The following is a 23,635-nucleotide window of genomic DNA, read 5'->3' as shown; positions in this document are numbered from 1 at the left end:
AAAAAAATGATAGAAAATTAATATGCATAGATAAAAACTTATCTCTTCTTTTCCACAATAAAAGCTACAAAGATATTAACTCCAAAACGTGAGCTCTAAAAAAGGTAATATCCAAAATGAGCCAAAGGAAAACAACACAGGCAAGTCTAAGCCTAAGACTGACAAGGTCTGTCACCTTCTAGAAGCCATCTTGGGATCCTTCAGCCTTTGACACTGACTTTCCTCCCAAGTATCAAATAAATTGGGTTCTCAATTTCAAGCAGAGCCAGGGAGGGTTTAACAGCTCTGAAGACAAAACAACATAAGACCCACAACCCAAATCTGGAACAGCAGCTAACCCCCACCCAGACACGTCTCAGCATTAAATGACACTATGCTCGTTTCTTTACTAATCTTTCAAACCAATACTTGTTTCCTCCACCAGCGAGGTGTGGAACTGTGGAGGTGAACTCGGTCACCACTTCCTACTGAGGAAGGGGTTAGAGCTCTGTATTTGGAAGTGTCAGTGCAAACCGGGGTCCAGGGACTGAAAGGAGAATCAGTAAAGGAGGAATGAGATGTTACAAATAGAGGTTCCCATATGGTAAAGGATGAAGATGCAGAGGAAGAGGAAGAGGAAGGAACTGTAGAGGCAATTCCTGTGAGAGTTCGGACTTTTTGAGGGAACATATTTAAAGTCAGATCCTGTTACTAGATGCAAATCTGGAACTGTGCCACAGCCTCTAAAAACAGCGCTTACCACCTGCCATCTTCTGTACATGCAACAGGACCACTAATTAACGAACAAAGAAATACCTATAAGGAGTTCAGTTACTCTCCTGCTAGGCCATGCAGTATCTTCCCTCAGCCTATATCCTTTTAAAGTTTTCCAAAGAGATGGGTTCCAATTTTTTTGGATATTAAGCATCTTTTGACAGGATTTTGCAAACAAAAATGCAAACTGGGTAAGTGAAGAACCTACTCAGCAGCCTCCTCGCCTGCATTAGGAAGGGCACATTGCAAGCTAATTTCAGGATCAAAGTCTTACACTATAGCTCTTGCTGTTTGGAAGTTTTTCTATGATATTCACTGCTCTTTGGGTTTTTTTAATGTTTAGTTCCAATTTTACTAAGATTAAATAACTCTACTCCCTCTCTCATGTTTACACCTTTTATATGCTTCAAAATGCTCAGCATGTCCCTCTTCCCAGGGAGTATAATTTTTTTAACACTTCCCTATAACCCTTTCACCCCCTACCTCCACTATTTTTGACGCTCTCTTTGATTTATTCAGACACAGAAAGTTTAACGGAGGGAGAAAATGAAGGCATTTATGCCAGGTCCAATTTATCAAAACCTACATAGGAATGATTTCAAAAGGTAGGAAATAAAAGTTTTCCCTATTCACATGTTTACAAAATGCAATCAAAATTCACCACCTCCTTTAAAAAAATATTAACAAGGCAAAAAAAGAGTGAACACTTTTACTGTTCCTCAGGGTAGGAAAAGTACGATAGAGCTTAACAAACTCTGGGCTGGAGAACAGCAGCAAGATAAGGGAAGTTTACTTGAAACAGTTATGATAAAAATGTGTATGGAGCATGCATGGAGAACTGGTATGTGTGATAAAAAAAAAAAAAGAGAATACAAATTAAGAGGAGATGGTGTGTGAACCTCTAAAGGTTTCACTACTGTGAGTTCGGAATGACAACATCTGTTATGGGTGCCAGAGTTATGAATGTCCTATGTGGCTTTCCCCCCGTGAGTGACAATAATCATAAAGATATAGCATCTGCACCATCACATTTTATTTCATGCCATTTATTTGGTTTCAGCTTTTTGATGTTGGTCTTTTGAGGAAATCAGTTTCTATAGAAACAATTCTGTCACTGATGCAGCATACCAAGAGTTGTGTCAGTGAAAAGTTAGTTTACTGTTCCGAAATCTGAAGGGTGGTTTGGGTAAAAACACAAAACAGAAAAAACCCAAACTGTACTGAAATATTCTCTTACATCTGTGGCTGCGCCAACTACCTTTACCCAGTGGACAGTCAGTGCTTCACTGTACTGTATCCGACCTATGGAGAAACCTTTACTCTTCACTCTGCAGGCAGTCGCTGAGAGAGAACAGTATCAAAAATTTCCAACTCCAGTTGGAAGGATTCTGTCTTAGCATCCCACATTACACGAGAGAGGAGTCCTGCATTCAACAAGCTATCTGCCTTTCATCCCAAGTCTCAAGAACTAGATCATCCCTGTCTCATTTATCCTTGATGTTTCTTCTGATCTGAATGAAATCACCCCAGTTGTTCTTTAAAGTAATGAGACACCTTCTCTTGTCCTCCTGCTAAGAATTTCCAAGAAGAGCTGTTGTGACCATAGGAACCCTGTTGTGTAGCAAGGTGGCTGGAGCTCCCATCTTCCACCAAGGCAGTGAGGCAGTTCTAGCAACTTCTTGGTGTCCCTGCTTTATCAGCCCTGCCACAATCTGTTTCCTTCTGGAAAACTGAAGCTGTAGAAGTGCTATAAAATTACAGTCACAGATGCTATTTGGAAAATCAAAGAGGAATCTTCAGTTTATGAAAACAAACCTCACATTCCCAAACTGTCACAATGCCAGTGAGCAATATTTGGCTTGAAATATTATGTGAACACTGTTTAAGACTGTGTATACATGCATGTACATAACTGCACATGTGCATTACTTGAGAAAAAACAGTTTAGTTCATTCAGCACAAGAAAGAACTGAAGATATATTAAGGATGCAAAACAGCACTAACATTCCAGAAACAGGGGATGTGTAACTAGAAGAAATATCTCACTGAGAGGAGAACCAGACCTTGACTGCTCATGGAAATAAATCTTTTCCTATGACAGTTTTGAAATTTCATCTATAACTCTGAAAAAAGAAATCTGAAAATTATTCTCAGTTAAATCCATAGAAGCACTGACCTTCAGTATCTATAACGTTCAAAGAAAAGACACTTCCACTTCTGACAGATCCATTGCAAATACAGTCTCAGCAGCTCCAGAGCAAGTATTGAGAAATGCAACTTGTGTCCATAACTCATTCATTCTAACTTATTCAAACAGTTTTTCCTCTGTCAAGAGAATTGCACAATTCAAGATTCAGCCCTACATATAATGAGCAATCAGGAAACCACTCTCATGTTATGACGTGATCTTAAGTGTCAGAGTGATGAAATAAAGCACATGTTCCTACAATATTCCAAATTGACAGGAAAACACATGCCTCCAATTCAAATTCTCAAATTAACCTTTGTATTTACTACTTAAGAGAATCCATAAACAGTTTAGGTAAAACACTAATTCTGAAAAAGCCCATTATACCTTAAAATAAGCTCCAAACTGCAAATCAGACAAACCTCAACACAATGACTATGCAATTCTGCAAGATGAATTTATGTTCATTCCAGAGAACTGTCCGATATAACAACTGTACCAAACATCTTCACACTGAACTGTTTAGTTGAATACAAATACTGTACTTGATCTCTTCTCAGCTCCTGGCCACTACTATGAAGAAAAAGGTACAAGCTGCAGAAATTTCTTTGAGATCAGATTTTTCTAACTCCATAGGAGCAGAGGTGGGACCAGCAGCTCTACTGCCTGGCATGAACACAGCTTTCCACCATAAAAACTCCTCCCTGGAGAGACCTTCCTTGGATCTTTCCAGCTTGAAATTCCAGAATTGACTCCAACAAAAAAGAGCAACCTTTCCCAGAACAAATCTAATTTCTTTAAATATGCCAGTCCCCATGCAGAAAACATAGCACTAACATGAATGAAAGCCAAATGTCACCGTCTGTCTCTTGCATGCCTCAGAGCAGTCTCCAAACCAATCCAAACCAGAAAAATACATCCAGGTTACCTTATGGGCTAAGGATTAAGAAAGAAGCATGTGATATCAAAAACACTTGGAGAATTGCTATAAAACCTTTCCAGAATTGAAACACACTGTTACAGCTTTAAGAGGTTTTGTCTCAAACCCTTCAAGACCCTTTGTTATCTAAAACGTCAGATAATGCCTCAGTGCATTGCTAAGTTAAAACCTCTAGTTCAGGGCTGAAAAGCTCTTGAATACATGAGCAAGATCAAAGCAGGTAAGCTCAATAAACTATGTAGTCACTGTTTAGGGGCTAGAGGAGCATCACTTCTACAGCATGTTGGAAGTAATTTTCTCTGGTGACATGCTATGTTTTGTCTTACTGAACATTTAACCTCTACATTTGGACAGCACACATTTGGCATGGGTGCATTTCTTTAGGGAACACCAGAGTGGTTACTTCAAGTGACAGTTTTCTAATTATTCTGTCAAGCATCAATCTGTGAAGTTCCCAGTTCCTCAGCACCCTGATTGACAGGGCAATCAGTGCTTTACTTAAAGCCTCTAGAGCTGTTCTGTCCTGACAAATGCGTTTTAAGAAAGAACAACCAACCAACCCACCCCTCCTCTCCAGGGTTCAAAGTGAGTGGAACATTTGACTTCCGAAGCAACTCCCCACTTTCTGCAAATACAGTTCTCTGAAGAAACCAAAAAACATGGCATTAGTACATATAAAACAGCTGGGGAAAAACCAGAGCAAACCAGTATTTTCTTTTGTATTACAGTAATTCATTTCAAGCATTTTATTTTGGAGCAAATCAACTGATAAAAGTACATAAAAACCAGGGAAGGAACTGAGATAATGAAATCCTTTTCACTAAGAAGTTTTCTTTCTCATAAGAGACAAGAACACCCACCTTCACAGCACTTTCAGCTTGATTCCGAGTTCCTCTTATTTTTGATGAATATCATCTTCCTCTGTTGAGGGTGCTATTGTGACTTCTCTTGGGGTCTTACAGCACTACTGACTGTAAGAAGTGGAAAAATGAGGGACTTTGTGAGTGATAAACAATTAGCCCTGTACCAAGTTCAGGGAATAATACAAGCTACTTAGTAGTCATGACCACGATTTCCTAAATAACATGAAAGTACTTCATGCTCTTTATCTGCTGTGTAATTAAATTCAACACCAGGACTAAGATTTTGACCAATAAGTTGGCACTACAATTAGACAAGGTTTGATTTATATGCCAAGATCCTGCACCTGAGAATTCAATAGTGGAGTTGCTCTCCTTGGCTTGCTGAACAATCTTTTATTGGTATTATTTAACTTAATACGAAGACAAAACCTCTCACCATACAAAACAACAGCACCAATACCAGCATGCCAATAATACTAGTTTCTATTTGCAATCAAATTTGCATCAAAGTTGCTCCTTTGGTTTTAAAAGGTAAGCTATGAATAGTGCAGGTGTGGTGTCTTGCTCTTGATCGTGAGTGCTCTATGGCGAAACACTGACTGAACTCAGCAAGACTAACAAATAAATGAAATACCAAGTCAGGTGTCAAACAAAGGGTAGAAGACTGCAGCACATGTGATCACTAATCAGAGTGAACCGCGGAAAACCCCTCTCTAGATTTAATCCTTAATTCTACTTTTCTGAGGACATTAAATATGTAAATATATTCACACACACAAAATTCATTTTTTGTCTTGGATCTGAGTCAAAACTCCCAGTACACAGACTACCTGTGATTTATGAAATGAAGGAAACTTGTTCTAATCAGAGCTCACATCTAGTCATAGGCCAGCAACGGCTGTAAGATTTTGTTTTTCTTTCTTTGCTGGGCAGCTCAACACTCTAGGATTTTTACACATGAATCATCACTCCTGCTAACAATACCAAATGATTCATTTTCCTTAATGGACCAGATTCCTTTTGGATAAGATTATGTTGAACAACATAAGACCAGAAATTAGCTTCACTGAATTCAATAGGAGCACTCGAAGAGGGAAGCATCATGCAGTACAAGAAAGAACATAAGAACCTAGCATGAACAAGGGAGCAATTGTAGTTGGAAGGACTGAAACTCATCTAAACCAACACTGACCTCCAGGAACTACTCATCTGACCCAGTAACAAGCCAGTTCAGGCAGCCAGTCTGTTTCCATAGAATACCAGGTTGGAAAGGACCTCAAGAATCTTACGGTACAACCTTTCTAGGCAAAGTATGATATAGACTGTATGTCCCAGATGAATCTTGCAAGTGTCCAACGCTGGGGAGTCCACCACTTCCCTGGGGAGATTGTTTCTACAGGCTTAGTCATTCTGCCAGTGTAGCTCATTGAGCTTTTTCACTGCTGTATCAGATGAGTGTGGGTGCAAATGGAGAGGAGGAGGACGCAACTGTGCAAAACTATCTCTGACACACTAAAACTGGCACAGACCTGATTCCTTGACAGAAGGCAATGACAGAGCTGACCGCTGATAGTACAAGCAGATGAAGGAAGTTCTTTGATTAAAAAAGCCTAAAACTGCGGTGGTCAGTAAGGTGAAGTCTGTCCCAGTGTTGGGAAAGGCTGAACCCATCTGCTTTCAGATGAACTTACTGAAGTTCAACAAACTTTTAGTGTTACTAAGGGCTTTTAGCGAACACTGCTGCAATGTAGGCACTATCTCTGCTTAAGCTGCTGCTATTTTATCTTTTCAGTTCCATTACTTCCATAGTTTGTAAGATTAAGTGAAAACAAAAATGTATTTAAGATTCTAAGTTATACACACAAAACCCCCAAATCAAATGTATAGGACCCGATGGAAGTTTTGATTAAAGGCAAATCCTTCACAAATCAGAGAACACATGCTCAATCAGTGGTTGAAGAGGAAAACCTCCAGGGAGCAGCAGGAACTAAACAATTCTGATAAGGTTTCTGTGACTTTCCAGCAAATAGTAATTTGCTTTTTTATATTTCTTCAATAAGAAGTCAAGCATTGCAGTCCCAAACCTGTAAATCAAATGATTTGCTGGGCACCAGGCATTCAACTTTCACCGCCTACTATAAAATATTGATTCCACACATTCATTCATTTCTACCCAATAATTGATTCTTCTTTTTTTTTTTGCTAGTTACAGGCCTATAACTATTCTGGGAAGTTGACTTAATCAAGATTTAGTTAAGAAAAAAAGAGATTCTCAGCATTTTCAAGTTTTAATCTTGTCTACACCACATAAGCATGTATGTAATCTATTTTCTTAATGAGATGCTTTTACTCTTTCCCCTGTTATCACTATTAATTCCAAATCTACCACGCACAAAAGTCATCCATAGTTTACTGGAAGGCTTCTGCTTTAATCAAAAGGCTGGCATTACTGTCTTAACTTTTGCTTAACAGTCTTCTCAGCTGGAGCTAACAGAGATTTCATTCCCTTTTCTAGTAAAGTGAATATCGGCTTACATGGTCAGCCCAAATGTCATCCACTCAGAAATGCAATTTTATGGCACTGGTGGTAGGATTGCCGTGTTGCTTACACTGAAGCACTTCAGAGGTTCTTGGTTAGAGGAAGGCAATGCTGTGCCATGACTGCTATTGCTGGCTGCTCCTCTGCACGGAGCAGTTTGCTTGCAGCAACAGAGTGCTCCTTCTTCCCCACACACATGGGAATGAACATAGAATCATAGAATGGTTGGGTTGGAAAAGACCTTAAGATCATCTAGTTCCCACCCCCTGCCATGGGCAGGGACGCTTCATCCTAGACCATGTTGCCCAAGGCTCTGTCCAACCTGGCCTTGAACACTGCCAGGGATGGCGCATTTACCACTTCTTTGGGCAACCTGTTCACCTGGAAATTAGTCCTTTTTTTCATATATTGTATGATTAACTCTTGTTTTCTGCAGATTAAAAAAGTACAAGCACTAAAAGAGATAAGCCCTCCACTTTTCACACCAAAGAAAACATCTCATTTTAGAGACAAAATATTGAAAAGTACAACACAGAAAACACCTTTTGAAAAATAGGAATAATTTTCATTTTCCTATAACAGGACAGTTTTTCTATTAGAAGATGAAACTAAACCTTTAGCAGCAAGAGTAAGAACTACTCATTTGTGGTAGATGTGGACTTGATTTGCCAAGTACTTAAGCACACGACAAGCTTTAAAAGTGAATAGGCTCATTTATTTCAGCTTTAGCCGTCACTCAGAATAATAGATAATAAAATATTAAAACTTGAAACAGGTTTGAATATCTTGTTGAATTGGAGCATGAATAATGAAGTTGTGAAATAATTCAGTCCTACCTGAAACAAAACAGAGATTCAAGGGAAAGAAATAGCTTTTCCCTCTTTCATTAAGCCATATTTCAAATAATTTTTGTTTCTTCCAAAGCTTTTTCATCATGCTATGCTCAGCAGTGCAAATGAATGGATGAACTCAGGCCAAAGAATATTCTTATTCAAATATAAATTAAATACATCCCTGTGACTGGAAAGACAGAGCGTATCCTGCTCCAAAACCAACGTTTACATACTATAGAAAAACACATTCCCTATCTCAACACTAAAAAAAAATTGAAAGCAAATAAAAAGGCATCTACAGTGGAATACAAAAAATATCAGAAGATACTCTGCACCTCAAAACACCATTTCCATAGAGATGGGTGGATGTTCTAACAGATCATTCTCTTAAAAAAATGCCAATGAGTTTAAAAGCTATGTATTTGCCAGACCTGCATACTATTCCTGATCACGTCACTGTACCAGTCACTTTAGATGACACACAGGATTAATAACAATAGGTCAGAACAAGATCACCTATCATGATCTATTTCCTATATTAACACGCCAACCAGAGCACGTGTCACAGCAGAGACAAGAGCAACATCTGTATTTTTCATGCAATTCTCTCCTCTTCCCCAATAACCACATCACCGAACCTGACACTGCACTTCTTGCAGTGTAGAGACAAAAAGTGCTTCAAATTCCACCCCCCACCTTTTATTTTATAGATATATCTCTACACTAAAAACCTTAGCAAGATCAGGCCCCTTATTCTTCTGTCTTTACAAGACAGTTTTATGATGGGGAAATGCTCATTAATTTTGTATTTCCCTCTTACTCCCCAAACTGAGTCTTACTCTACAACTAACCTATGCTCTATCTATCCGTGCTCCATCCGCCAAGGGAACTTCTGAAATTATAAGCAAAACCAGTTGATATTCATTTCACTGTCAGAAGAAGATTGTGTCTTACTCAGTACAAATGGCTAAAAGCACCTACTTGAAATACACAGTTCATCATCTAGGCCTGCTTCTATCAGGAACAGATGGAGGTAAGGTGATTAAATTTCTTCATTTTGATGGAAAGAACAAACACTTTCCTAGACAGCCATAACACCTAAAACCACTTAAAAATAATGAGCATGAAAACATGATCTTCTCTACGGAGTTGTTTAAGTAAGGACACCTACAACTTTTATTTTACTATACTATTCCCTACCTGTATTATCAAACGATTTGTCTTTCATTCTCCTGTAAATATGCTAGATAATCTACAAATACATTCATAATAAGTTACTCATCAAGATGAGTTATCAAATTGAGATTCCTAAACTATCTTCCCTTTTTATCCTAATTGTGAAATGAGTCATATAAATTTTCATTATTTAATCAATTTGTAAACTACAGTAAAGGATTACACACATTTCTGATGTATTATGCATGGCATTTCCTTTTAATAGGCAATACTAAGACATACAAATATAAGTGCCCATTATATTGCACACGGTGGATACAAGATCAGGCATTTGGCAGTTAGAGGTGACGCTGGCAAAGATTTCAAGATGCCTGTATCCATCGCCCTTCATTTTAGGCCCTGGTTTGGAGCGAGAGGGTGATACCACGCTATGACATGACAAGAGACATGTATTACCGCATACCCATTAACATGTACTTCCCATCGCAGGCTCAGCCATACTAGCTCACAAGTGGATACCTAGGGAAGTCCAGTCCCAAGCATTAATGACCAAATAATAATAATAATAGTAATAATTCCTTTACCACTCTGATCATTAATCAAATGTACTCCAAACAAGCAGGAAAATGCAACAAGTCTTGATCACACAGCAGCCATCTCAAGAGGGTGAGGCACATTGTCTTCTGAGGAAATGGCAAGGTCTGCTCTTCTGTCCCTATTTTAGAAGGGACACCACTACTGAGAGAGTAATTGGCACACAAACATTTTAAATTCCATCCAAACCCAACAGCTCAAATTTTATTGTGGTTCTTCCACATATTTTTCAGCATTTATAGCTTCTATGGAAACATTTGTGCTTTTTTCCTTATTCCACCGTGGAGGCAATTACAGAATCTCTGCAAGTTTTCCTCTTGCTTAGTAAGTTGATTTTCACAGCCAGTTTTTAAGATTCATTATAGCCAACTTCAAAATGCCAAAAAGCATTCAACTTGTCAGTGTCTATAAATAATGGGAGAGTCATGTTAAAGTATATTTACATATCAATTACTTAGGACTCGATACTACACATGCTCTTGAAAAATACATTACTTTTATTTATAAATCAAGACAATTCAATTATGCAGCTTAAATGCATAATTGTCCTCACATTTTCATAAATATTGGTAATATGCTATCAGTCTCTCAAAATGCTTCAATGAAAGGAGAGAACGCCTTTTCAATACTTTAAGTGCTCTAAGAGATGACTAGTCATTTCACATTAATTCCTGCAAAACTGTAGAGACACATTAGAAGAAATTCTTGTTAAAGTTCTATTACTCTACATTTTCTCACCAATGCAGTGCTAATAAAAATGTGGGGGAACTCCTAAATTACTCCTATAAACTCAAGTCCTACAGTATCTATTAAAGAACCATGAGCTGCTCCAATATCCTTGGTTAAAGGCGAAGTATTTGTACAGATTTCTGAGGCAGAAAATACTATATGCCTTTGTCAACTTTTCCCAGCTTTACAAGATGTTTCTGTGCTCTAATAGGTCTTTTCTACCTCTACAAAGTGTCATCCTATGACAATTTAGGGCTATTCTCTGAAAGAGGAAAAGAAACCTCTAGACCATCACAGGCCCCAAGGAGAATCAATTTGTCCTGAAACACTCTGGCTACATTTTTGTTTAGCTAGTTCTTAAAAACTTGCAGTGCTGGATAGTCTGTAAGTTCCTAAAATAAACTGCTGTAGGACTCAACTACCCTTTCTGATGGACAATTTTCAGAACAGCTAACTTGAATGTCTTTGCTGCATTTAAACCTTACTACTTCTCACCTCACTGTGGCAGACACTGACCTGCAACACTGGGCAGATTATCCAGGTTAAGTGAAGGTTTCTTTCACCTTTTTGTGTCTGGTTCCTCTTTCAACACTTGAGTCTTTGGTGTATTTTAAACAAGAGAAAAGGATAGTCTCTCCGTACGTATTCATGCACCCCCAAGGCAAAAGGGGGTCTCTACATGCTATTAGGAGATAGTATGAAGATGATATATTAAGATCCATCTTCCAAAAACTATGTGGTGTACTTCAATGATATTGTCTTACAGAAATGTCAAAATTGCACCATGAACTCAAGAGGTTTATTGATTATGAATTTCTTTTTTAAAACGTAGTACTCAAAAACATCATATGATGCTTCACCTTCTTGTATGAATCAGAGAAACACATAAGGCATAAAGACTTTTCACGCTGTGTAAAGAAGAGCTGGGTAATGAAGTTTGTAAAGGGTCCATGACAGTTGAATGAGGAAGCAGAAAGATTTCTAATGACTATGTAAGAACAGGGTTCCCCTGCATTATCTGAAATGACGTGCAAACTGACAATTCAAACAAATCCAGTGCTAACACTCTACTATATGTCCTTAACTGAATGCTATTTAATTTCATTTATTTCATCAAGATTATACAGACACTGAAATAGACTGCATGTGTGATAGAGAATACTGATTCATGGTTTTGCATTACTGTAACATTGAGAAATCCACTACTGACAATTAGTCAGTGAAACACAGAAAATGCATGACAAACTACTCACAACCTATGCTCTAGCAGGGACAAGGCTCAGTATCACAGCAAGTGTGGCCATTTTAATGTTTATATTTGTAAAACCTCTACACATTATTTTTTATTTATGCCTTTTAAAGCTTAATAGTCCCCTTCCCACTCTCCAAAGCACCCTCCTCTCCCTCCACACAAAATGTCCAGGACTAACAGCAATACTAACCTCACCAATGGGCAAAAGCAGCCCTAGAAGAAAGTCCATCAAGTTGTTTCGTTTCTGGATGTTGCCCTTGATGTTCTCTTCCTCTTACTCAAGACAGACTTGATAGCCTTGACTGACTGGCATGACTAATACTGCCACAGACGTTCTGCAGATGACATTAAATAGCTGTGCAAACTGCCCGCACCCAGAAGTTGGCCACTGACATTATTTTTGATATGACTATAATGTCTCAGTGCCCAATCTTGGATCACGAACACCACATGACAACATTCCCCTCTTCCTCTTCCATTCTCTTTTCTCCCAGACCATTTGAAACAATGCCTCAGAGGGCAGGATGCAGGGAATAATTGGTTGGGAATAAATACCTGTCAACTTTTAAGAAGCTTATCTACCAAAACCCCATTTTTGGCTCAGGCTTGTAACCCAACAGTCAAACACTAGACACAGACTCACTGAGTAAGACAGATTTTTGCACAACTTCCAGGACAAACCTCTCAGCTATACAGAGAAGCCTATTTAGAAACCACAAGAGCCTTTTCCCCCTAAAACTGGGAGCAGGTCCTTGTGTAAAGTTGCAGAGCAAGAGCAAACATTCCAGTAACGCTGATGTAGTTACGACACTCCAAACTGCCTGACTGTTTGCAGACTTTCTGAATTGTTTTAACTGAACTAGCTCACCCAATTCTGAATTAATTCACCTGAAATAAAGATCAAATACATTATACAAAGCAACCTTATTTTTATTTCTGAAATCTGAGAAAAGAATATCCCAAATCTTTCCTCCTAGTATAATGTTCTCCCTTCTGTTGCCACATATCAGACTGCAATGTTAAGAAAACTAATACTAAAAATCCCTCCAGTCAAAAGGATAAACCTGTGATAAAAATGTCTTATTATATAAGGATGGATAAAGTGTATTACTTTCACAACAAGCACAGCTGGAAAATAAGTGAATTGCAAAAATATGATTTAATGATACCCTCCTTCACAATTCTGTTCACTCTCTCAGATGCCTGGAAAATAAAAGTCCCAAGACCTCTGCTTCACACTCAACTTAATGGTGAGACATGTTAGTGACATTGCTTTTCCCATCACTGAGGTGGACAGAGAAATGCATCTGACATAAGCAAACAGGTGAAGTGAGAGGAATAAGAATACCTATTCTCTATTAATAAAACAATTTGAATTCAGAGTAAAGAGTAGCTAAAGAAAAAAAAAAGCCAACAAATTTTTGTGTTTGATATTAATTATTCCCTGGATATGAGTTAACAGATGTCAATACAGAATATATTTTTTTCCAGAGACATGTTTGTCAATCTGTCAATAGTATTTTGCTTAAATGACAAGCAAACACTTGTTAACATCAACTGATTTGGTAAGTCTTTAGTCACATCATCAATGACAGGCTTCAAAAAAGGTTGTCACAGGAGCTTTAGGGGGAAAAGAAGAACAAGAACAACAAACAATCTTGGCATTTAATTGCCCATATTCCAGTGATACTTTCTAACAGGAGACAAGTGTTAAGGACCAGAACCAGTCACTGGTAAACCAAAACTGCCTACAGCACAGTTTGCTTTTTTCACTGGGTTTGCATAGGAAGGTTTTGGTAGTGGGGGGCCTATGGGCAAGTCTTCTGTGAGAAGCTGCTAGAAGGTTCCCCCACATCCGACAGAGCCAATGCCAGCCGGCTCCAAGATGGACCTTCTGCTGGCCTAGGCTTGGTCCATCAGTGGGGTGGTAGTACGTATTTAAGAAGGGGAAAAAACCTGTGCAATGGCAACTTCAGCTGGAGAGAGGAGTAAGGATATGTGAGAGAAAACAGCCCTGCAGACCCCGAGGTCAGTGCAGAAGGAGGAAGAAGGTGCTCTAAATGTTGGAGCAGAAATTCCTCTGCAGCTCATGGTGCAGAGGATGGTGAGAGAGGAGCTTCACTGCTCTGGACAGCAGATTTATTATTATTTCAGCTTTAGCCTTTCCAAAACTTTGTTGAATCCTATAAACAGTCATCATATGGTAAATGTAATAGGCCAGGTCTTCAGCATGAATAAAAATGAGCACCTACTGAGCTTGGTAAGGATGTGAGAGTACTCAAGGATGAGGACTTCAGTAAGGATAGCAGAAACAGCACCTCATTCATCCAGGCATCACTCAGGCCTCTGAAATACCAAAGGAAACAACCTTCTCTACCTGACTTGTGGCATAAGCAGCAGAAATGAAGCTCCCGCAGTGCCTCCCAGCAGCTTCAACACCCAGAGCTGAGCCACCTTCCCCTTTCCCGTTACTAACTGAAATGCGGGAAGACAGCTTATTTTTCTGCCAAAGCAGACACATAGCACAAACTCATAGAAAGAAGACAGGCAGGCAGGCAGGCAGGAAGGAAAGAAGAGTCCGGAGTTTAGATAGGGAAAAAAAAGAGGAATTCAGAACCACCGCAATGACCTGTCTGACCTAGGAGGTATTGGATATGGCAGGCTGCAAACAAGACCGGCAGAGTATAAGAGAGTCACTGACTCCAGACACAGCATTTCCATCCAAAGCCCGTGGGTAACCTTTTGCAACAAAGATATCCTTTTTAAACTTTTTTGTATTTTTTTAAGAATTACAGACCTTGACAACAGCCAGATTAAACCAGCAGCAAAGCAGCCAAGATCTTCATTTTTTCCGAAAACCAATATCCCCAGCTTCACCAAATCAAATCATGGCATACCTGTACTGTGTTGCTTTAATACAAAACAGACGTTTTAAAGACCTACTTCAAAATGCAGTTGAACATTTTCTTCTGGAAGATTTCTTCTCTTGCAGTGTCCTTAACACTGCCAGTGCCACATTTCAGTGAAACTAAAAGACACGACATCTCCATATTATAGCCCTGAAGGCTTGTTTGTTTGTTCAGTCTTTCTCAGCTTAATGTTGTTTGGAAACATTTACAGCAATTAATTGTCCCTCAAGTTCCCAAGAGCAAATTTTTATCTTCTCAAACAAGGTGGGAATCAGGTTAAAGGTTACAGGGAAATGACTGAGCAGATACAAACTGTGAATGCTGCATTAGCTACAACAACTCTTGGGGTTAAAAGCCTACTATTAGTTAAGAGAGGATTTGTTCAATTATTTTACTGTGTATTAGTGATCTAATGGACAGGGTGTATTAGGAGAGGAAATAAGAAACAAAATTTACTATCTTTTCTGAACAGAAAGAAATAAAACATGACATGTTTATTGTTTTAATAGATACTAAACTTAAATTAACTGCAGAGCTGGAAGGAAGACAAGGGCTTTGATGTTAAGCTGATGTAACTGTCAGGGCTGCTACAGTCTCCTGTTGTGTGCCAGGATATCTGCGTATCTTCCTTAGTCCTAATTTTATCTCGTGCATATTCTTTATCAGTTACCATTAAGAGAAGTTTTTCATTTGATGTCACATGGATCTGAAACAGTATTGCTGATGGTCACACTGACATAAAATAAAGGTAAGATCAGTCAGACTGAAAGGGCTGATGAGAAACAGCTCAGAAACGACTCACTTTAAGCTTCTCAAGGATCACAGCTGTGGTCATGTGCAGAACTAGGCTCAAAAGAACTAATGTTAAGAACATCCTCCCTTTTTTTCCTGGAGTGCAATAAAGAGAACAGGCAAGAGGGAAACGCAATGGAGCTGTTCTGTGATTCTTCCTGTGAATGAAGGAAGATCAGAATAGACATTCAAAAGGAAGAGAGGATGTAACAAATTAATGAGGAATGAATTGTGCTGCATTTAGGCTAAAACCTTCTGCATCTTCAGCCAGTCAAAGCCAGGAATGGCACAGCTACAGCTGTGCGTAAACACAAGCATAAATGGCTATATCAGGTTCTTCCCATGCTACCTTTTACTTGTGTAGCTTTATTAGCCCTGGTGCAAGCAGATAGTGTTAAGCAGTAATATATAAGCAGAATATGTAATAGAAGAAGGATATATTTACAAGTCAAATGTTGGGAATGCAGATGTTCTATAGCTGAGAGCTACTGAAATACCTTTTTGCTTTCAAATTGTTTAAACTCAGCCAGCTTCATCACCAAAATTAGTACCTGTTGTTTGTGCTGTAGCAGACACATGAACGTATTTAGTATATTGATAATCATCAGCTAAGTTGCATATCTAAGACTTTACTGCACCTGCTTCTCCACGAACACAAGTTTCAGAACTCAATTACATCTCAGCCAAACCTTGATCATCATACAAAGCACACACCACAGAACAACTCAGACACATGCAAAGCAATCTTTGCGTAATGCCCTGAGAACAGCTAAAGCTCCACAAATGAACACTGTCTACTACTATCAGACAATGAAGGAAACTATCAGGTTTTCTAATATGAATCTCAAGTCCATCCTGCCTTCCTTCTGCCCCAGGTAAGGTATCTTGCCTCTCTACTGCTCCAGGTCTGTGTTCTTCTAAGCATGCTAATGACTTGAAGCTTATACAATCACTAAGGAGACAACCAGTTCTCTTCCTGTGGATCTTGGGAAGAACTTAAACCTAGAGCTCTACAAACAAAAAGTCAGCATGACCCCATCTATGGGTGTGCAAAAAGATCCAGGAAGGATGTTTGGAATACTACAGATGACTGACTCTAGTACAGTGGAGCAGTCAAGATACTGTGTGCCTTAAAAACATGCAAGGAGAGTTACAACTGCAAAGAGCTTAAAATCTGAAGTCAACCTGTGCTTGTTTTGCAGTGCAAATGTTCTTTCTGATTTTGCCTTGAAATTTTGCTGCAAACAATATTCACGTCTATGTGAAAAGTCACAACATTTTGTCACTTACTGCTGCACAGGGTATACAATTACAGAGATGTCATTTTCACTGGAAGGTGGTATTTAGAGGAGTTAGTATCACAGACACAATGAACATGAGGAAAACGGATAGAAGCACTGGAAAAGAGCGACAAGGAAGACAAAGCCAGCAAACCTGCATGTAGACCAGGAACTGAAAGGTCAGTCCAGTGGTTCACAGTGAAATCATTTTCCTCCCAGTTTGCCCCTTAAGTAACCTATCCTCAGTGTTCATACCATTATCTGTATTTTTCAGCATACTATTCATGTTCTGCAACACAACTGTATTGTTGCACAGGGAAGCTTCTGTCCCAAAACCACCTTTTTTACCTTTGGATCAGCAGTCAGCAGCTTGAATGCTTGATATACTTGTGCTTCTTTCACGCCTCCACCCAAATCCAAGAAGTTGGCTGGCTTTCCACCATTCAGGGATATTATATCACATGTTGCCATTGCAAGTCCAGCTCCATTGACTGTAATTGTAAACACCAAGTACTTATATTTCATGTAAAAGTATGTAAGATTTGTGAAAAGGCTTAAAACATATCAGCACAACAACATAACACAGCTCATAAACACCTATTTCTAAATAGGTCAGTACCTATTCAAGGATATCCAATGCAACAAATAATTCAAACTCTGGTGGACATACACCAACATTTAGGTTTCTTTATGACTGTATCAATTTTAGGACTTAGATACACACCTTTCCTTAAGCATGTATGAACACTGGAATGGTAACTGTGGGCACGCAAAAACTTCTTGGAATAATAATCGCACCACGAGGCATGAAGTTCAAATGGACTCCTTAAGCTCCCCGCCCATCATTCTGATAGCAGTAGATGCTACTTTGCATTACTGTAAAACAGACAACTAAATTTTGGGGACAGACGGTCCTGAAACTGCCTTTTATTTTGCATCTGCGTTAGTCTAGAAGCATTCCCAGGGGCACAAACATCCTCTAAGCTAGGAAAAGTACGTGAGAATTATGTGTCCCCAGTAAGCTGCTCCTGCTGGACTAAGGAAGGCTTCTGTCACCTATAATTCAACAGCAATACCTAATACTAAAAAAAAAAAAAAAAAAATAAACTGTAGTGTTGCCAATTATTATTTGGGTTTTTTTTGTTGTTTTGTTGGTTTTGGTTTTTAAATTGAGATGAAAGTCTCATTGTCACTGAATCAACTGCAACACATTATCAGTATCTTCTAGATTTATGGTTAGAGTACACATCTAAGCAATATAAATGCTGGACATTTTCTCACCAAGCTGAGATAAAATGCCTAATTCAATTAGATTCATAATAAAATGTACTGGCTAAAAGCATTCGTACAAAATGAAAATTATTTAGAGCATAGATGGCTTTTTTACTTAGCTCTTCTAAAGGGAAGAGTCATTTCTAATCTACAGAAACTTCAAGAAAATAAAAACCTGGTATTTTGCTTTTAATAACCAAGCAGCTTCTTACCACCTTTCCTTAAAGGAAAATGGAGTTCAATTGTAACTGGGAATATCATGTTTTTACACACATACTTTTGCAGTGTCTTTTTAGTAACACAGACTCATTTCTGAAAATTAAAGATTGAATTTTGATTACTTTTCATGTTTTGATTCGATTACTGGAAAGACCAATTGCATCAGCTTAACAATTCACAGGGTAGAAACATTCACCCTCAGCCTGCCTTCTCCCTGACCCCCCTTCGTGCCCTGCCTGTCTGCTGTGGCCTTCACCACAGTTTCAACACAGTTTTAGTTTCATTCCTGCAAGAACTTGTGGAAGGACAGACAACCTCAGCAAAATAGGCTGAAATACTGTCAAAGGTGGACTGAATGTCAGAATGTAAACAAAGTCTATACACTGAACAAGTATGAATTTGTCTTCAAATGTCTTTTGGAGTTATTTGTTCTTACCAAAGCAAGCAATATTTCCATCCAGTCCTATATATTTTAAGTCGTATTTGGCAGCTTCGTTCTCTATAGGCTCATTTTCAGACTTGTCATCCATGGCAAATATTTCTTTTTGCCTAAATTCTGCATTGTCATCAAAGTTTATCTTGGCATCAAAACAAACAACTAAAGGATAAAAAAAATAAGAGAACATACAGGCATTTAGAGATTACAGTTAGCCAGAGCTTCCGAAATATTATGACTACTACAGCAGGGACAGGGAGAAGGATGCTTTGGGACTGAGGTTGCTTCCAACATATGATCAGATGAAGTTTTAGCATTGAATACAGCAAAGAAGGGCAAGTTTTCCTTAAATCTTATACTAAGAAAAGCAAGCATCTGCACACTAGTATATTACCATGTGCCCTTGTCACAGGATGATCTTCTGTGTTTGCTTTAAACAAAGTTCATGTAAATTATGAAGCCAGTTTGTATGATTTGGACAGTAGATTGATAAGAGAGTCTACTTTTAAAACCACTGAAAGTACAATACAAATAACAAGTAACAGGTTAGCAATCCAAAGCAATGTTTGGTAACATGCACTCATTTATAGTTGAGCAATACAAAACGCTTTCCTTAGCCGTAGTTTTAATTTATGATGTTATTAGCTATACACACATTATTTCCCTAAAGATCTGAATCACAACTTTAAGCCAATGGATGTTTAAAATTATCAAAAGATTACAGCTAAATAAAGAAAATTTACAAAAGAAATACAAAACTTCTCATCAATGTCAACATCCATTATGGCTGTAAAAACAAATTAATCAGTAGCTAAACCTGACTGTATTAAACAATATATATAAAAGACTATCTGGTAGACATAACATTCACATAAGCACACCAGCAACCAAAATGCACACAGAGCAAATGGGTTATTTGCCTATTTACTGACTGATTATTTCTATGGGTTTGTAGAGGCAAACACCTCACTAGATTAAAATATTCTAAGTAAATGTGAGACTATATACTTATCATTTCACCATTTAAGTGATTTGACTTGTACTATATCCAGATTATAATTACTGACTGAAGCATAATTGATTTCTCAATGCAAACCAGTCAGATATAAGTGCCTTTAAATGCTGCATCCAGAAAACTCTAATAGTTTCTCTTTCTGCTTGTTCTGATTCATATCACCACTGAAATACATACATGTAACGTGCATGTCTCAGGAGAACTGTAAACCTCTCTGCAACTAAAATGAACTGCAATTAAAAAGACAATTTTAAATCTTTGATATACATACCATCAATTAAAATAACACAATTTTTTTTTGGTGGCACAAATACCTCCCTCTTTTTTTCCCCCTCAATATACAATTGCTTAACTTAGGAGGAAAACATCTAAGCAAACAGCAAAAGATTTATACAAACAGGAGAGTCTCAATGGTCTGTCTTGATTTGCATTGGGTTTTCCTGGTTTGGTTTTCTGATGTTGCTGCGGTTTGTGTGTGTTTGTACATTGGAACTGTAACCAATACCAGATTAAATTAAAACAGGATCAAATTTCGTTTCAGTGACTGAAAACTATTTCATGAGTGTTTATGTATAACAAATCTGTCTCGGAAGAGACTAGATCTTACCCAGTCAACCATCAAGTGGGAATCTGCCAAAAGGAGAAACATCTGAAGTTCATAATATGCTTCTACTGTACTAGAGCTGCTTTAATTTTTTTTAACAATGAACTAAGACTGGTACCATTTTTCATCTTCAAGCTTTGAGTTCTTTGAATTGCTAAACCAACTCAAAGCTAGAGTAAAACTGCAGTTGCAGAGTTTATTTACCTTAGACATGAACATTCTCAATGTCACATTAATAGAATCTCACTTCTACAGAACAGTCATCTTTAACAAAGGCTATGCTGTACAAAGTAGCAGGGAAAACACCTATTAATATTTATCAAGCCATTTGCACCATCAAAAGCACATTGTTACATGCATGATAGATTATACAAATGGATTTTTTTTGTCCAAACAAATATCAAAGAAAGCTCCAGCACTTATAGTCATGGAGTACTTCTGTTGTTTTTGCTAGCAGTGTGGGATTTTTGTCATCTGCCAATTCAACAGCTTACATTGAGAGCAAACAAAAGAACCCAAATAAACGGGCAGTTACACACTTCTGACCCAACAGTGTTAACAAAGAAATTGCTACAAAATTAAACAAAAGGAAATGCACATGACAATGTATTTTCTAATGGAAATTACACAAAGCACAGCAAGAAATGAATCCATCTTAACCGTTACTTAGACAGGAATAATGGTCTTCATACAGAGACTTGTATTTTATCACTAGAAATAACTGCATTAAGCTACTCGAATGTTTTTCCATTTGTTTTATCTTTATTCTTCTTTAAGGCACTTCAGATGGAGAAATTGCTAGCAAAAAAGAAATAAAGCACAGGAAGGCTTCTTTATATGCCTGCTAGTAAGATGGCTTTCACAGCTTGAAACCCGCTCTGTTTCTGCTCCTCAGATTCCTGGATGTGAAACACATGCGAAACAAGCTCAGAAGAAAAGCATAAAACCCCCTACTATCCCTCAAATTAAGCCCTCCTCACTAAATACACCAAGTGTGAATACCAGAATAGCCTAGTCCTGGCAAAAAGAGCTCACCTCACGGTCATTTCTCTGTCTGATACAAGTCAATTGTCATAAATGTCCTAATTTCTTGACATCTGACTCAGCAAAAGGACTATTGGGTACCTTCCATACTGTCCTGTAGCATTATGGTATCTTGGTCAATTATTCTACTAAAAGAATTATTTCAGCAAGTTTTGAGAAAGGATATTTTGTTTTTACAGCATCAGTGCTCTTGAACCCATGAAATAAGCCTGGTAAGTACATCAGCCACAGCAGACAAACATACCAATGAATTTGGTTTGAAGCGAACATCATAATCTGCAGGAAAGTTCCAGCAGCTTTAGTTGTACCTATTTTAAAGGTCCCATTCATCTTCAAATGCTCAAAAGTGTTACGTGTTGCACATTGCTAGAACTTGCAAAATCCAGACCATTCATTTTACAAGGCCCTATTTCATTGTTCTGCTTTACCTTCCCTGTGCAACACAGAATGAAGATGATGTTCTCACCTCATTCCAAACTGGTTTTAATGAGGCCAACAGAGCTATTTAAATGGTGGGGAAAACAACAGCCTACCTGGTTCTGAAGGCAAAGTTTCCATTTCCATTTAAAAAACAGCCTACGATACAACTGCACTGGTCAACAGCAGGGCTTTGTTTTTCTCTCCCCCAGTACACATTTCACAAATTGCATGAGAACCAATGGCGCCAGAGTTAGTTCCTAAGAATTTCACTTACATTTATTAAGCTGAGTGAGGTTTACAATGCAGAAACTATTGATTCAAAGTGCACGTTATCATGGTACTTCCAATGAAATGGAAATCTGAGCACACAGTGCTGTGAGAGATTCTCAGATAAAGAGTTAAAGCATTCGGAGGGAATCATTCTCATGAGGTAAACTCTATCCAGAGAGCTAAAGGATTCTGGTGCTAAGAACATAAAAAATCCCCCTCCAATCCCGACCAAGAAGGAATTTGAAAAAAGTCTGCTATGAAAGCAGAATTCATACATTTAAGCCACAAATATGCTCCTCTACCTTAGATTAACCTGAAAACGGCTCATGATGTAAAAAAAAATTGATGTGTATTTAATAGTTCTCATTGTCTCTGAATTATCCTCATCTACTTTAATAGACAAGATATTCCTTTTTGTATTTAAAATGTCACTTTACAATAGAGCATTTTTGTGTCCCAGTGCCTATTTTATAACAAACAGCACCATCATTTAAGATGCATCAGTAAACCAGGGTGGGGCAGGATTTGGTTTACATCCTTTAGAGCTTTTCACAGCTCATTACCAGCAGAGTTTTCCTTTTAAGCTGTGGACAAATCTCTGCCAATTCTTTTGCATTTGGTTTGGGTTTTTTAAGTTAAAAAGGGAAAAACAAAGTTGGACAATTGTACTTTCTACCCACAATTCTGCATCTGAATTCCTTACCAACTGAGCCACAACCATGGATTTTTAGTGAAAAGCTGTTTATTTTACAAACTAGCTGTGGGCACACAAATAGTATTTAAAAAATGCTAATTCATTCAATATAAGGAACTCATGTTCTTAACTGACACACCAGTGACCTTTTCCCCAAAAGTTTCTAGAACAGCAATTAAACAGCCACATTCCTAATGTCTGTTACAATGGGTAAAGGCATTATCTTTCCCTTTTCTAATTTCCACTTTAATCTTTAGGCATATCTTACAAAGTTGGTGAAAAGCTGGAATTGTCTTTCCTGACAAACATTGATGAAAACACTCAAGAACATCCAACCAGCACTTCCCAATTCCAAAGACTCCTCTGAAATCACAATATGATCCCGTGGGTAGGGCCTCTACTAGGAAGTCACTAGTGCTTGTGAACCACAGCCTTTGACAGTAAGTCTCCCCCTGAGCTCCACAACCTCATCTTTCTCAACTTAAATCAAAGACAGGAAATAAAAAGGTAGGGGGCATGAATACTGTAAAGTATTGGCATTAGGAATGAATGCACAGGTAGAACTGCTCTGCCATCAAACCAGTCAGCAAGGTGGGAACTATGATCCACCTGGCTCAGCCCTTCCCTATTTCAATATGTCGCAGGCACCTTCAGTTCCTCCTCTCTTTGCCTGTGGACAAAAATGACAAAGGGAAGGAAAGGTTTCAGCTGGAAAACCAAGTACTAGAATGATGTGAAAGGTAATCCAGCACCTTATTTTTATGTTATATCTTTTTAGCCCTGTATTCACGGTGGAAGCTGATCAATCACCCT

General features: G+C 38.2%; 1 protein-coding gene across 1 annotated transcript in view; it reads right to left on the bottom strand.

Moving 5' to 3' along the window:
• Nucleotides 1-23,635, bottom strand: part of SUCLG2 (succinate-CoA ligase GDP-forming subunit beta) — a 125,446-nt gene that overhangs the window by 32,609 nt on the left and 69,202 nt on the right. Inside the window, exons 8-9 of the mRNA XM_030501600.1 lie at nt 18,776-18,937; nt 17,197-17,339 (exon numbers count right to left, since the gene is read on the bottom strand). Of these exons, the coding sequence (XP_030357460.1) occupies nt 17,197-17,339; nt 18,776-18,937 (305 nt within the window). The remainder of the gene's footprint in view (nt 1-17,196; nt 17,340-18,775; nt 18,938-23,635) is intronic.

The sequence above is a fragment of the Strigops habroptila genome, chromosome 11 (genome assembly GCF_004027225.2).
Source record: "Strigops habroptila isolate Jane chromosome 11, bStrHab1.2.pri, whole genome shotgun sequence".
Classification (NCBI taxonomy): Eukaryota; Metazoa; Chordata; class Aves; order Psittaciformes; family Psittacidae; genus Strigops; species Strigops habroptila.
Note: the sequence above shows the minus strand (reverse complement) of the source record. Positions and strands in the feature narration are given on the sequence as shown.